Source organism: Hemiscyllium ocellatum, chromosome 22, assembly GCF_020745735.1.
Source record: "Hemiscyllium ocellatum isolate sHemOce1 chromosome 22, sHemOce1.pat.X.cur, whole genome shotgun sequence".
In the NCBI taxonomy this organism is placed as follows: Eukaryota; Metazoa; Chordata; class Chondrichthyes; order Orectolobiformes; family Hemiscylliidae; genus Hemiscyllium; species Hemiscyllium ocellatum.
This window is the reverse complement of record NC_083422.1, coordinates 42,275,121-42,290,443: the sequence shown is the minus strand read 5'-3', so window position 1 is coordinate 42,290,443 and position 15,323 is coordinate 42,275,121. Positions and strand designations below refer to the sequence as shown.

The 15,323-nt window shown below is 41.6% G+C and overlaps 1 protein-coding gene across 1 annotated transcript in view; it reads left to right on the top strand.

Moving 5' to 3' along the window:
• Positions 1-15,114, top strand: part of LOC132826488 (docking protein 1-like) — a 48,506-nt gene extending 33,392 nt beyond the window's left edge. The window contains exons 4-5 of the mRNA XM_060842447.1: positions 5,600-5,772; positions 13,968-15,114. Coding sequence (XP_060698430.1) covers positions 5,600-5,772; positions 13,968-15,038 — 1,244 coding nt within the window. The 3' untranslated portion in view covers positions 15,039-15,114. The remainder of the gene's footprint in view (positions 1-5,599; positions 5,773-13,967) is intronic.
• Positions 15,115-15,323: the final 209 nt, after the last annotated feature.

Sequence of the window (15,323 nt, the reverse complement as noted above, 5' to 3'; positions counted from 1 at the left end):
CCATTGTAACTTAGCTAAGCTAAGGAGAGTAGAGTACACAGACAAGTACTTAGGAATTCATACGTTTTGTGGATAATAAAACATATAGTCTCTGAATATAATTTTTATTTGAAATGTTAGTGCAGAATCATCTGTTGTTAGTAAGTCATTTATAAAGTTTGGGCCAATGTTATATCATCTCCACAAGACTAGCAATAAACTTAGAAATGTGGTAGAGTTTCACTCTAGAATCTCAATGAGGCCATAAGATCATAAGAAATATACACAGGAATAGGCCACTCAGCTCCTTGAGTCTGCTTCACCATTCAACGGGATCAGGACTGATCTGACATTCCTCATATCCACTTTCCTCATTATCCTTGATTTCCCAACTGACCAAGAATCCACCTATCTCAGTTTTAAATATCTACAAGGACTTTGACTCCACAGCTGTCTGTGGCAAAAAGTTCCAAAGATTCAACCCTCTGAGAGAAGAAATTCCTCTTCATGACAGCCTTAAATTGGAGACCTTTCATGCTGAGACCTTGTTTTCTGGTCCTACGCACTCCTATGAGGGGAAACATCCTATCAACATTTACCCTGTCAAGCTTATATGAACGTTATGAATCTTATATGTTTCAATGAGATCACCTCTCATTCTTCTAATTTCCAATGTGTAGAGTCCCAACCTGTTTAAACTTAGCTTATAAGCCAACCTTTCCTTACCGGGGATCACCTTAGTGAATCTTTCTGAACTGCCACCAATGGTGTGGTTTCGTTAGCACCTTGTACAGTTGCAGTAAGACTTATCTATTCTTATACTTCAATCCCATTGAAGTAAGGGCCAACATTCCATTGGCCTTCCTGATTAATTGATGCACCTGTGTGCTAGCTTTCTGCACAAGTCTTCAGGGATATCACTGATTTTGCCTACTTATATCCTTTTTTAAAAAAATTATTCCCCCAACTTCCTTGCTCAGCTATGGTTGGTTTATCCATCTCTTAAAATCTTTCCTTCTTACTGGGATGCATTTTTGCTGACAGTCATGAATTACCTCTTTAAATATCTGCTACTGCTTGCTTCCTCTCAGTTCCAATTGTTTCACTTACAGTTTCTCCAATCTGATCACCGAAGGCCCCACAGTGTGAGCTGAGGAAGGTGCTGCCATGTAAATCCTGTAGTTCGCTGTTATGTACTATGACCTGATTTCTACAAACCAGTGTCATTTGTAGATCATGGGCAATTTGCCCCACTGAGTGATTGAGTCATTGTGCAAGCTGGAACCATTTTACCTGAGGCAAGAATCTTCTGTTGTTGGGAATGAAGATATTGTACTGATACATCATCTTGCTAATTCTGGCAGCTAAGAGAAGACAAGTATAAACTGTACAAAGTGCTGGATGTATGCTATTTAGAAGAAGAAGAAGAATCCCTACAGCCCTTCAGCCAACAAGTCCTCACCGACCCTCCGAACCCATTCCCCATTACTCTACATTTACACTTGACTAAGGCACCTAACCTACACATCCCTGAACACAGTGGGCAATTTAGCATGGCCAATTCACCTAACCTGCATATCTTTGGATTGTGGGAGGAAACCGGAGCACAGGGAAGAAATCTGGAAAGGCACAGGGAGAATGTACGAACTCCACACAGACAGTTGTCCAAGGCAGGAATCGAACATGGGTCGCTGGTGTTGTCAGCCAGCAATGCTAACCACTGAGCCAGCGTGGTGTCCTGGGATTCATTAATATGTAAATCCCAGAACTTCTTTCAAGTCACATTCCTGAGATAACTTAAGGTTTTATTAAAGAAAGGTGACTTTTCAGCTCAGACAATGCATTAAATGTGAGTTTAGAGTCTGTCTATATTCCAACCTTGAGTCAGACTGGCTCTATTTCCAAAGTAGGAATTTATAAAATGTCACATGAATTGACTATCTACAGATTGTGTGCTTTTTGAACAAAATAGAATGCATCTACAAATACAAATCTGTAAATGCAAATTCACCCCATAGACTTATATGTATATGTGTGTGAGGGAGTGAGCCAGCATGCACGTATGTGTGTATGCGTGTTTGATAGAGTGAGTGTGCGAGAGTGACGGAGCATATGCCTGTGAGAGGGTTTGCGCGTGAGTCAAACCTGTTGGACTATAACCATGTGTATGTGATTCCTGTCAGGAGGCAGCTGAAGTCCTTTAGTTGCCATGAAGGTCCTCAACCCACCACCACTATGTGGGAATTTTTCCCAATTTCTAATGACTTCAACTTTGCTACAACTCCTTGATACCCTACTCAGTCAACTACAACATTGAATAATTGATTGATTGATTGTTGTCACATGTACCAAGATACAGTGACAAGTGTTGTTTGGCTTGTGATACAGGCAGATTGTCGACAGGCAGGAGGCTGGAAGAACATAGCAAACCAGGCAGCATCAGGTGGCATAGAAGTCAAGGCTCTGGGTGCAACCCCCTACAGGACCCTTCTTCCTAAAGAAGGGCCACACTTGAAACGTTGACCACCGCACCTCCTGACACTGCCCGCTGTACTCCTCCAGCCCCCCTGCCTGTCCACTTTGGATTCCAGCATCTGCAGTTTTTTTGTCTCTATGCAGGCAAATTGTACCATTCAATATGTGTCAGGATAGCGGAAAAGAGTGGGGATTACAGTGTCACAGCCACAGAGAAGGTGTAGAGAGAGAGAGAGAGATCAGAATTAACATTTGAGAGGTCTGTATAAAAGTCTGATAACAACGGGTGTTCTTGAATCTTGTTCATATGTGTATTCAAACTTTTATGTCTTCTGCCTGATGGAAGAGAGTGGAAGAGTATAACCAGTATGGGAGGGGCCTTTGATTATGGGTTGCTTTCCCAAGGTAGCAGGTAGTAAAGATGGAGTCAATGGATGGTAGGCTGGTTTGCATGAAGGACTGGGCTGTGTTCACTATTCTCTGTAGTTTCTTGTGATTTTGGGAACAGCAGTTTCCATACCACGCTGTGATGCATTCAGATAGGATGCTTTCAAAGGTGTGTTTACAAAAATTGATAAGAGTCCTTATGCCAAATTTCCCTAGCCTCCTGAGGAAGTAAGATGCTGTTGTGATTTCTTGACCATTGCATCAATGTGGGTGGGCTAGAACAGATTGTTGGTGATCATTATGTCCTGGACCTTGATGCTCTCGACTATTTCCACCTCAGCACCATTGATGCTCACAGGGGCATGCCCTCCACTCCATTTCCTGAAGACAATGACCAGTTCCTTCATTTTATTGACATTGATGGAGACAGTATTGTCTTCATTGAGGTCAAAGGCAATCATTCTCACCTCACATTGCCTCTGGAGTTCAGCTGTTTTGTCCATATTTGCACCAAACCTGCAACAAAGTCAGGAACTGAGTGGCCTCAGCATAACCCAAACTTAGCTTTAGTAAGAGTTGTTCATCTTGAATTGTCCCTCAATAGCATCGTTGATGACTTCTTCCATCACCCTCTTAATAATCGAGAGTAGACCAATAGTGTAGTACTTGGCTGTGTTCAATTTTTTTAGCATTTTGTGGACAGGACATACCTTGGCAATTTTCCACATTGTTGGTCAGATGCCATTGCTATAGCTGCACTGGAAAAGCCTGGCCAGGGGTGCAGTTAGCTCTGGAGGCACAAAATTATTGGACTTTTACCAGAATGTTGTCAGGCCACAGCAATTGTAGTACCCAGTGGCTTCAGCTGTTTCCTGATATCATGTCTGAATTGTTTGGCTGAAGAGGAGACAAGCAGGAGGCTGGAAGAATACAGAAAGCCAGGCAGCATCAGGAGGTGAAGAAGTCAACATTTCTGGTATAACCATTTTGGCTGAAGAGTAGCATCCATGTTGTTGTTTACCTCATGAAGAGATATGGAACATCTACTTTGCACTTCTGGCTGAAGATTGATGCAAATGCTTCACCTTTAAGGCAATTGGATGGGTATATGAATAGGAAGGTTTTGGAGGGATATGGGGCGAGTGCTGGCAGGTGGGACTAGATTGGGTTGGGATATCTGATCGGCATGGATGAGTTGGACGGAAAGGTCTGTCTCCATGCTGCACATCTCCATGACTCCACTGTCCCTTGTACTGATGTGCTGGGCTTCACTATCGTTGAGGATATTTGTGAAACTTCCTCCTGTAAGTTGTTTATTGTCCATTTCTCACGATTGGATTGGCTATATTGCAGAGCTGAGACCTGACCCATTGGTACAGAATCACATAGCTCCATCTATTGTTTGTCATAGAGGGTAAGAATAAGCAAAAAGCTTTATTGAATGCTAGGATAGCAGGAGAGGTCTCAATTCAGGTAAACTAGGAAATGACCCAAGTGGAATTATTCAGCATAACGTCATTCTCCCTTCATTGTATCCCCAGGTTGGGGAGGAATTTATTGTGGGAATTTAGGCATAGAAATTAGGACTGATAATGAGCTCATATAGATATGTTTTAAGGATGTCTTAGAAGGAGGAAAAAGCTGGAAAGGCAGATGGAATTAGGAAGGGAATTCCACAGTTTTGGAGAAATAGGTGACTGGGACTTGGTATGAATGAGGACGTGGACAGCACAGACACAATATGTCAGAAGTGACATATTACAGAGATGATGGCCCTAAAGCTAACATCTATCACAAGGACATCAGCTTCTTATTCATCTGGTTCTACACTGGGTATTTGGATTTTCAGCTGGTCTGTCTCCTATCTTGGCACTAAGATGCCTCTGTGTTTTGAACTTTTTTTGTGACCTTTTTATTGCGTATATTTGTGGTATATCAACAATGGTCGCCTATATGTCTTTAGCATGCAAAATAATCTTAAGCCCAAAGGAGTTGCTTGCAACAATTGTCCCACATGAATGAGGCAAATCTCAATAAACAGGAAATTGATACAAAACAGAGAAACCAGCTTTATCTTCTCAACAACCAGAAGTACAATTCACAAGTTAGATGACTCAGGCATTTTATGTACATTCTGGAAATCCAACCTGCAGAGTTTTTGTTCACAAACATCATTCGAAATGGTAAACAATTTAGGACCAGTGTCAGGAGCTGGAAGTAAATTGATTTAAATGAGCATTATAAACAAATCACTCCGTGGTTCATTTGTGACTTGGAACAGAAAGCCTAAGGACACTAGAAGATTGCAAAAATACAAATTGGTTAATGCTGCTATTAGGAAGTTGAAACTATTGTGATATATACACAAATATATACATTTGTATATGTGTAATTACACTTAAGTAGAAAATAATAAACTAACTTATCAATCTGTAAATAATGTAACTTTCTGTACCTTGAGCTCAAACTCATGCTATTGAAAACATTGAACGCATGTGTAATAGGGAGAGATGGAGGAAGAAATTCATTTCAACTGCATGTAGTAAGAATTTATTTTTTCTAGTGTCCATTGTTTGTATAGCTGCTACAGAATACAATTCCCTCCTCTGATGTGGGGTCCTTTCCATCTTTAGCCTCCTACTCTGATTGTGCTGGACCAGAGAGGAGCAGGAATGAAGAGAGGAAGTAGCATTATTTTGCACTGGCAGGGGCCAATGTTACATTTTTTTCACTCTTGATTTTACTTTCTATTTTACAGCAAAGGAGTATAAGGTTTCGATAAGAAGGACAGATGCTTCAGAGAGATGTGAACTTAGTGGAATGTATCTACTGAAGGCTGGCAAAGATGCACTGATTCTGAAAAATATTACCCTGGAGCAAGTAATATATGAATGGCCTTATATGTTTCTAAGAAGATTTGGTGGTGACAAGGTACCCTTTATTTATTTTAATATTTAAATAGAAGGTTATGAGTGTGTCTGCTGTGATATTTCATTTGAAGGTTTTTCGAATGAAAGTAGCGACTTACTCATTTGTCATTGTTCAATCGCACTCATTGAATACTATGCCACTCCAATTTAGACTTCAAGGTTATCATTATGAATAGCTGCAAATGTGTTGCTGGTCAAAGCACAGCAGGTTAGGCAGCATCTCAGGAATAGAGAATTCGACGTTTCGAGCATAAGCCCTTCATCAGGAATGCTCTATCATTATGAATACCATAAATATCCTACCATTTCTAACTAGGTGAAAGGTCATGGATATAAGGATTCTAGTCATGTTTTCCCAAATCCAATTCATTTGTTCCATTAAAATAGGCAGAAAAGTTTGTTCTGGGTCACTGCGAAAGAGGTGATGCAGCGAGGGTAATGGTCCAAGGAATGCCAAAATGATCATGGGAAGCAAGTACACATTCCATCCAAAGGACTATCACCCGATATATTGAATAAAAATAAAAATATGTATTCTTTACTCATGCTTGAAGCAGGTAATAAGCTCCTTACTTACAAATGTGAAAAACCCGACATCTATCTGAATTGTTTTCCAAGATTGGCTTGTCCAGAGGCAACCAGTACCAGGGCAGTCTAGACTAAACACAACAGAAGGATTACCTGAAATAAAACAGAAATGCAGCAAAGAGCTACTGGGTACAATTCCTGCACTCAAGTTCACAGCAGTAGCAAAAAATGTGGAAAAATTGGGGAAAAAGTTTGAAGTGGTAAGATTAGAATCTTACTCATTAGTGGTAACAGCTTAATTTCCATGCATTTGCATCCCAATATCAGTCCAATACGCCTCCTGACTGCACAGTTTCCAATTCTCCTGTCCTTCCCTAAGAAACTAGATGGTGCAATTTTCTAATATGAAAGTTAGACAAATTACCTGGCAACAGCAGCTCACTGCTTGCTTCTCAAGATCTTCATCAAATTCTGTCATTATGGCATTCCTGCCTACTCCATGAAAACCATCCTTTGGAAATCTTCGGTGCATCAAGTTTGCATTAGCAAATCACCAGCCTCAACATGACATCATGCTAGCTCTCAGACCAAACCACACATCGTATCAGCTATTCAAGACTTCACCTTGGAACTCAGGGACATTAATGAAATACATGGTTCTGCCAGATTGTTTTTCAAATAGGGACATCCACACATCTCAGACATCCATGCAGCATACATCTTATGGCTGTTGGCTTCATTTCCTCAAGTTCATTCTTTGTGCTTACTTGGAAGCTGTTAACCTCTGTGGCTTGCTTTGCTTTTTAGTGCACAGACTATTCAGTGCTAAGTTACAGGCTGTTAGCCTCTTGTGGCTTGCTTTGTTTTTAATGCAGAGGAAAAGGCAGGCAGGTACCTCGTCCCAGTTCAAGCAATAAACAGTCAATGGGATGGACATGTTGACACCTAAAACATGTAATATATGCAATGCACACACACTAAATGTGCTACAGTGACACCGCTATGAGATAGAAATGAAAAGGAATCAGTTAGTGGAGTTAAGGAAGCAATGTGAAATTGTTTAAATTTGAGGCCTTGCTGGGGGATATTACATTAATTATGCATTCACTGATTTAGTAATGCTACTCCACTGGCATCAAATTGTGCATCTCTGAAGATTAATCATTCTCCAAGAATCACCATTCTAAATTATAGCATTGAAATAGTCGTGACAGTTAGACTGCCTGTACTGAATGTCTCCTTCGCAAATCAGTTAAGCAAGTGTAATTAGATGCTAACTTAAAACTGTCATCTGGTCTTGACTTTTATGAAACACATTTAATAAGTAACTGTGGAAGACAATACTTCAGAGGTGCCATATTTGCACACTGAACGATAAGTCTGTGATGTTCAAGGGTGCCATTTTTGAGAGCCGTGGTTATCACAGAAGCTTACTGCTGAAATACTCCCAGTGTGGCCTGAACACCTTGGTTGTGCATCATACATTTGCACTAGGATATGTACTTCGGTGCTCCTGAGACATGACAATAACCACCTTTCAAAGGTGACATCCTGAATTGAGCAAAGTCCTGGCGAAGATTTCTAAAGGAAACAGAGGAGGATGATACAACTCTCATCAGCAGGCGCTATCATTTTCTACACCTCTCAGATCCATAGTGCAGGCACATATTAGGGATGCTCCGGGCCCTCACTGAGGCACGATTTGTGCTCAGAAGGACTGGTACTGTGAAAGTTACAAGTGTGTTGAATTTTTAAGCTAGTGGCTCATTTCAAAGAGCAAATTTTGATCAGTGTGGCATCTCACAATCCTCAACCCACAAGTGCATCTTTGTTGTTATTGATGCCATTTTCTTCAGATTACATTAGTTTATATCCTTCCCCCATGATGTCATGAGTCAAGCAGCTGAAGCAGTAGATTCTGCCACCATAACTGACTTACCCCTTAAGTGGCAGGCTGGAATTGTATCCACACTGATTTGAGAGCACCTTAGTGCCACCAAGTTGCTGAGTTCTTCAATGGGAAAGTCTTCTACTACATCGATCTTCAAATTATATTTAACCATTGATGCCAGATGTTGGAGGTATGTACCAGATACTCTGGGAAATACCATGGTGCATACATACTGTACTTGAGAACTACACAGGTTCCTGCGCCCTTCCAAAATCATCCGTCTAGACAAGGATGGCTATGGAAAGTTAAGGGGTATCTCCTCCAAATATGACTAATGACACCTGTATGAAACCTTCAGGAAAAAGATGTAATACTCCCACACTTACACCAGGGATATAGTGGAACAGACCGTAGGCATAAGATCCCTGGACCATTGCACTTGAGCCTTGCATTATAGCCCAAAATGGATCTGCCACGTTATTGTTGCTGTGGCCTTCACAACTGGAACTGACAAAGGGGGAACATCCCTGAAGCAGATGGAATGTAACTAATTGCAATCTTTTGAGGATGAAGATGAATTTAAGGAGCAGGACATTTCTTGGAAGGAACAGCCAAGACGTCATGATAGAACAATGCATCATTGAGTGTAAGAAGCCAGGGAGAATCTAATTGAAATGTGTCTACAGGATGAATGAGCTGGGTTTGAATTTTTGATGGTTTAACTTTCTGTTGGTTAGACTTCAGTCAGCAAATGACTTGTTATCAATACACGCAAAAACCCAGCAACAGCCACAGTTACCTGGATGATAAATCTTCACAACCCTGCTCCCTGGAAGGATTCCATCCCATTCTCCCAGTTTCTCCATTCTGTCACATTTGTTCTGATAAGCTTGTAATTTCAAATAAACTTGTTGGACTACATCCTGGTGTTGTATGACTTTTGACTTCTGTCTTCGCTGACCAACATCTCTGTGTTGAGCTTGCAAGCTGGAAGAATAACACCTCATTTTTTGCTTAGGAACCCTACAGCCTTCTGGACTCAATATTGAGTTCAACAATTTTAGGGATTGAGCACCTTCTCCCATGTCCTTACTCCAATCCTCTACACCAGGCCTTGTCATCACTTGGGCTGATACCACAAATAACCTATTGTCAACCACTAATGGTCCCCATTAGCAGTTAGTCATTCTCCCAGGCTGACCTTTACTCATTCCTTTGCCTGCTCACTTGTTTTTCCCTCTCTGTCTAGGTGCCAACTCTATCGTTTACAGCAATTTCTGTTTTTGTTTCTAATTTCCAGCATCCGCAATTCATTTTGTTTTGTTTACTGAATGTGCTGGACCTGGCATCCATGGCAGTCACCAACCTTTTTGTAGAGACAGCCAGCCACATGCATGCCACTGATAACATTTATAGACACCTCCATCTTTCAAGCTAGTTTACCAACTACTTCTGACAAACCTAACTGGGGTTTGTGTGTCTGTACATTTTGACCATGTCATTAATGGCCAAGAATATGGAATCATCTTCTGCCTTGGTCAGAGAAGAACTTTGGGAGCCCTCTTGAATGCCAGATAGCTGAGTTATTTTGTTCATTGACCATTTGCAGAGACCTGCCAGTAATGTGGTCACCAGATCGTGCTCCCAAATCTAATCTAGATAGAGAACTACCAAGGTGAAAATCTTTGAGTTGGTGGAAGATGTTGGCACATATTCTGAAGGTAGAGCTCATACTCATAGAAGCTGTAGGTTTGCTGGTTACCACTGGAGCCTGGAGAAGATAGGAAATTAGTTGTGTATGAGGGATAAAAGCTGGTGCAAATTGAGAATGAGCACTGAGAGCAGCATGTTACAGACAATGAAGCTGACATGGTTGGCTGCACACCGAGGTTTCCCCTATTCCCCGCATGAGTGGTCATGCACTTCTCCAGCCACATCCAAGATTATGTCATGAATCTCACTTGGCAAAAAAACACACTGCTTAAAAATGGGAAAAAAAAAGTACAGTGCTTCAAGTTGGAATCTATTACCAAAACTAAAAGAAGCTCGAGACAAAAGCAGAAGTTGTTGGAAAAGCTTAGCAGATCTGGAAGCACCTGTGAAGAGAAATCAAAGTTAACGTTTCGAGTCCAGAGACCCTTCCTCAAAATTTAGAGATGTCTTAAGCAAAGGTTTTAAGCAAAGACTGGGTGAGACAAGGACAAAGGAAGGTCTGTTGATAAAAGATTGAATAACATATAAATTAGCCTTCCAGGACCAAAGGGAGTTGTGATGGGGCAACAAAAGAAGCAAAAACATATTTAGAAAGGTGTGCTGCTGCCTGAAGACAAAAGGAAAAAAAAGAAGAGAATTGGAAAGAAAATAAAAGAAAACAGGATACAGAAGTTATGGTCTGAAATTGTTGAACTCAATGTTGAATTCAGAAGGCCGCAAATCGCCTCATTGAAAGAGTACAGTAGAATCGTTTTTATTTGTCATTTCTACCACTTACAACTGATACAGTAAAAATGATACAGCATTCCTCCAGTACTGAGGATGCTACATTGATAGTCCAAACTACAGAATCGTACACAGCATAAAGTGCATAAGAATTGCAAAACAAGTGTATCGCAAGTTACAGTACAACAAGAATAATGAATAATAGAATTTTTCTAACAGCAATATGAAAGAATTTCAGAATGGAAAGAGTCCGATTATACTGTGTTAAGGAGCCTGATAGCATGGGGGAAGAAATTGTTGAATAGTTTGGCCGTGAGAGATGGTATGCTCCTGTATCTTCTACCAGATGACAGGAGGGAGAAGAGTTTGGGTGAAGGGTGTGTGGGGTCTTCCACAATGCTCTTAGCCTTTCGGATATAATGTGTGGAGTAAATGTCTGTAATGGAGGGAAGAAAGAACGACGACTATCCTCAGCTGTCCTCACTACCCGTTGTAGGGTCTTACGATCCGAGACGGTGCAATTCCCACACCAGGCCGTGATTCAGCAGCTCAGGATACTCTTAATGAACCCTCTGTAGAATGTGGTGAGGATGGGGGCTGAGAAGTGGGCTTTCCTCAGCCTTTGCAGCAAGTGGAGACACTGCTGGGCTTCCTTGGCTATGGAGCTAGTGTTGAGGGTGCAGGTGAGATTCTCTGCCAGGTGTACGCCAAGAAATTTGATGCTGTTCATGATCTCCATGAAGGAGCCATCGATGTCCAGTGGAGAGTGGTCGCTCCTTGCCCTCCTGAAATCAACAACTGTCTCTTCCGTCTTCAGAGACAGGTTGTTGGCTCTGTACCAGTCCATTAGCCACTGCACCTCCTCTCTGTATGCTGACTCATCGTTTCTGCTGATGAGATGCAGTACAGCTGTATTATCAGCGAACTTGATGATGTGATTCGACCTGTGCATTGCTGCACAGTCGTGTGTCAGCAGGACCCCCCATGCTCTGTGTGAGTGTTGGAGAAGCTGTTGAAAATGTGTTGCTGGAAAAGCGCAGCAGGTCAGGCAGCATCCAAGGAGCAGGAGAGCTTGAGCCCTTCTTCATGCCCGAAACGTCGATTCTCCTGCTCCTTGGATGCTGCCTGACCTGCTGCGCTTTTCCAGCAACACATTTTCAGCTCTGATCTCCAGCATCTGCAGTCCTCACTTTCTCCTTGGCGAAGCTGTTCCCAATCTGGACTGACTGAGGTCTCCCAGTCAGTAAGTCCAGGACCCAGTTACAAAGGGAGGTATTTAGGCCCAACAGACTCAGATTTCCAATCAGGTTCTGAGGAATGATGGTATTAAATGCAAAACTAAAGTCTATGAACAGTAGTCTGACATAGGTGTCCTTCTTCACCAGATGGGTGATGGAGGATGGTGGAAATGGCATCATCTGTTGAGCGGTTAGGTTGATACACAAACTGCAGAGTGTCCAGTGAAGGGGGCAGCAGGTCTTAATATGCATCATCATGAGCCTCTTGAAGCACTTCATGATGATGGGTGTCAGCACAACAGGGTGATAGTCATTGAGACAGGACACTGAAGACTTCTTCGGCATGGAGACGATGGTAGCAGCCTTGAAGCACGTTGGACTGATGGCACAGCTCAGGGAGATGTTTAAGATGTTCGGGAGAACATCCGCCAGTGCGTCAGAGCATCCTCTGAGCACTCTGCTAGGGATGTTATCTGGTCCAGCAGCCTTACCTGGGTTAACTCTGCATAGGGTTTTCCTCACGTCGGCCATGGTAAGGTCCCTGGTCATTGGGAGGGGGTGTGGACTTCCTCGCTGCCACGTCATTTCATGCCTCAAACCATGCACAAAAGTTGTTCAACTCATCCGGGAGGGAGGCATCACCAGCACAAACAGGCGATGCTATTCTGTGGTTAGTGATGGCCTGGATGCCCTTCCACATACTCCGTGTATCGCCGCTGTCTTGAAGTGGCTGTGTTTTCTCTGTGATGGCCTGAGTCAGATTGGCCCTCGCTGTTGTTAAGACCACCTTGTCATCTGTTTTTCAAGGTTATGTTGTGCTTGACTGGAACAGTAGAGCAGGCCAAGAATGGAGATGGTAACATGATAGCAATGCTGAAAATTAAAGTGACAGGCCACCAGAGGCTTGAACTGAAAGGATGTGCTTTGCAAATGAGTCACCCAATATGTGTTTGGTCTACTAAATGTACAGGAACACCAAATTTATTATAATAGACTAAATTGAAAGGAGCACTGCTTCATCTCAAAGGGATAGGTGAAGCTATAAGGAGAAAAGAAATAAACAGACAGATGTTACATCTATTTGGGAAGGAGAAGGGGTAATTGGAGGTATATGAAAGATTTCCTGCTAGACTTAACCAAGAAGATAAGGAAGATGTTGAACTACCCTATACCCCTGTATTAAAGAAATCAGTAAAGAAATGAATTACAGCGAATCCCAGTCCCAATCATATCACAGAATTCCTACAGTGTGGAAACCGGTCATTTGGCCCAACAAGTTCACACCAACCCTCCGAAGAGTATCCCACCCAGACCCATTCCTCTACCCTATTACACTACATTTCCCTTGACTAATGCACCTAACCTACACATCCCTGCACACTATGGGTAATTTAGCATGGTCAGTTCACCTAACCTGCACATCTTTGGACTGTGGGAGGAAATCGGAGCACCCAAAAACCCACACAGAGGGGAAATGTGCAAACTCCACACAGACAGTCATCCAAGGCTGGAATCAAACCTGGGTCCCTGGCACTGTGAGGCACCGGTGCTAACCACTGAGCCACCATCCCAATATCATTCCCTGGATCCTACTCCTGTGTTGTTGGCCCCATTTTGCTGTCTCCTTGGCTTACCAATCCTCACATCCACAATCCTTGGCTCTGTATTCTGTGAACCATCTGAACTCCTGTGTACCTAACCACATCCCTGGGTTACTTAAGTGAGGGTGCTAATGATTCCAGCAGTAGCCAGAATTTTCACTACTCATTGCCCACAGGCTTTGATGCAGCATTAATTTCATTGTCAAGACTCAATTGCTGCATAGATGTGGGACTCACCGTTCTCACACTGAGGATGCACCGTGTCCCTGCGAGACAACGTCTGAGTAAAAATTGAACGGTGTATTTTGTTGATATTGGAGGCAAGATAGAAGGTGTAATTCCACAATTGTCCCCAGTGACAGCCATTCTGACAGGGAATAGAGATCAGAAAATTGGGGCTAGAGTATTTAATATGGCCCAACTGGCAGAAAAGTAGTGTAGAATTAATTTTGTATGCTTATACAATAATTTCATGTTCAGTAATGTTTATATTTTTCAGAGAATGTTTTCAATTGAATCTGGAAGAAGGTGTAAATCTGGTCCAGGCACGTTTGAATTTGAAACAACGCAAGGGAAACAAATTTTCATGTCTGTAAATGCCGCCGTAAAGATGCAAAGGGACAACAATGAAGAGGAGCATTGCAATTCAGATCCTTTAGAAAGCTACAATTTATTCCCTGTGGAGACTGCTACTTCCAAATCATATTCAAGTAGCACATGGTCTCACAAGGAGTTTACCACTGATCATAAATCTAAATTATCGAAAAATGTATCCTCCATAATATCAGACGTTTCTGAAGGTATGCATCATTTGTGTTATGACACGTCCCCAGATAATCAGACACGTAGTTCACTAAGCAAATCACCAGTCAAGTTTCAGTACAGTTTCCCATCATCACCTCTATTTGGTAAAGTAAATTCTAAATTACCAGCAGACACAGTAGAGAATCAGACTACATTATTTGCAGAAACAAGTCCAGGAGATGTTCATGTGACACTCCCTCTGGAAGCACCAAACAGTACTAAATCCATATCAAGACAAATAGGAAGACAGCAAAGTAGCTTTACATCTCACAGAGAGGATACCTTATCACACAAAATCAATGAACCGTGTTTCAGATTTCCCAGCAAAATACATTCACTTAACAACGAACACAAGTCTGTTAAAAAGAGTATTCCTTCCATTGTAATGACTAAGCATCCAGAATCTCTTTATGATACTGTATACAGTGGAACCAATAGACCAGAATGCACAGATGTGTTTAATCAGAACACAAATCGCAAAAAGAGTGAACACGTATATGAAGTAAGCGATGACTCTTTACTTTATGATGAAGCAAAAGAATTAAATGAAGCATGGAAAGTGCAAGGCAGACTGAATGACTGCTTAGGTTATGAATACCCATACAATCCTTCTGTTGATGACTATGCTGTACCGAAACAAGCAATTAAAGGTGCTCCTCCCAGGCCACCTAAAAATGTGCCGTCGCTAAAGGGAAGAATGCAGAAAAATGATTACGTCAATGTGGAATCAATTTTTTGCAATAGGCATTCACGCCACAATTCGTAATTTGTGAAAACTGGAAGTAGTCCTGCATTTTTATTACACTTAAACGGAATTTATATAAGTACCACAAAAAACTGAATGTTGTATGAGTATGAATTAGAGTACTCCATAAATATAAGGTTTTAAAAATTCTATTTATATATTTCTAACAAAAATGTGTCATTAAATATGCTATGTATAGTGGTTTGTGCAGATATTTTACATTTAGAAATGTCAACTGGAAGGGATCATTCTTGTGATTATTCATTATTAAATAATAACATTTAATTTTTGTTAACTGTGACTTAC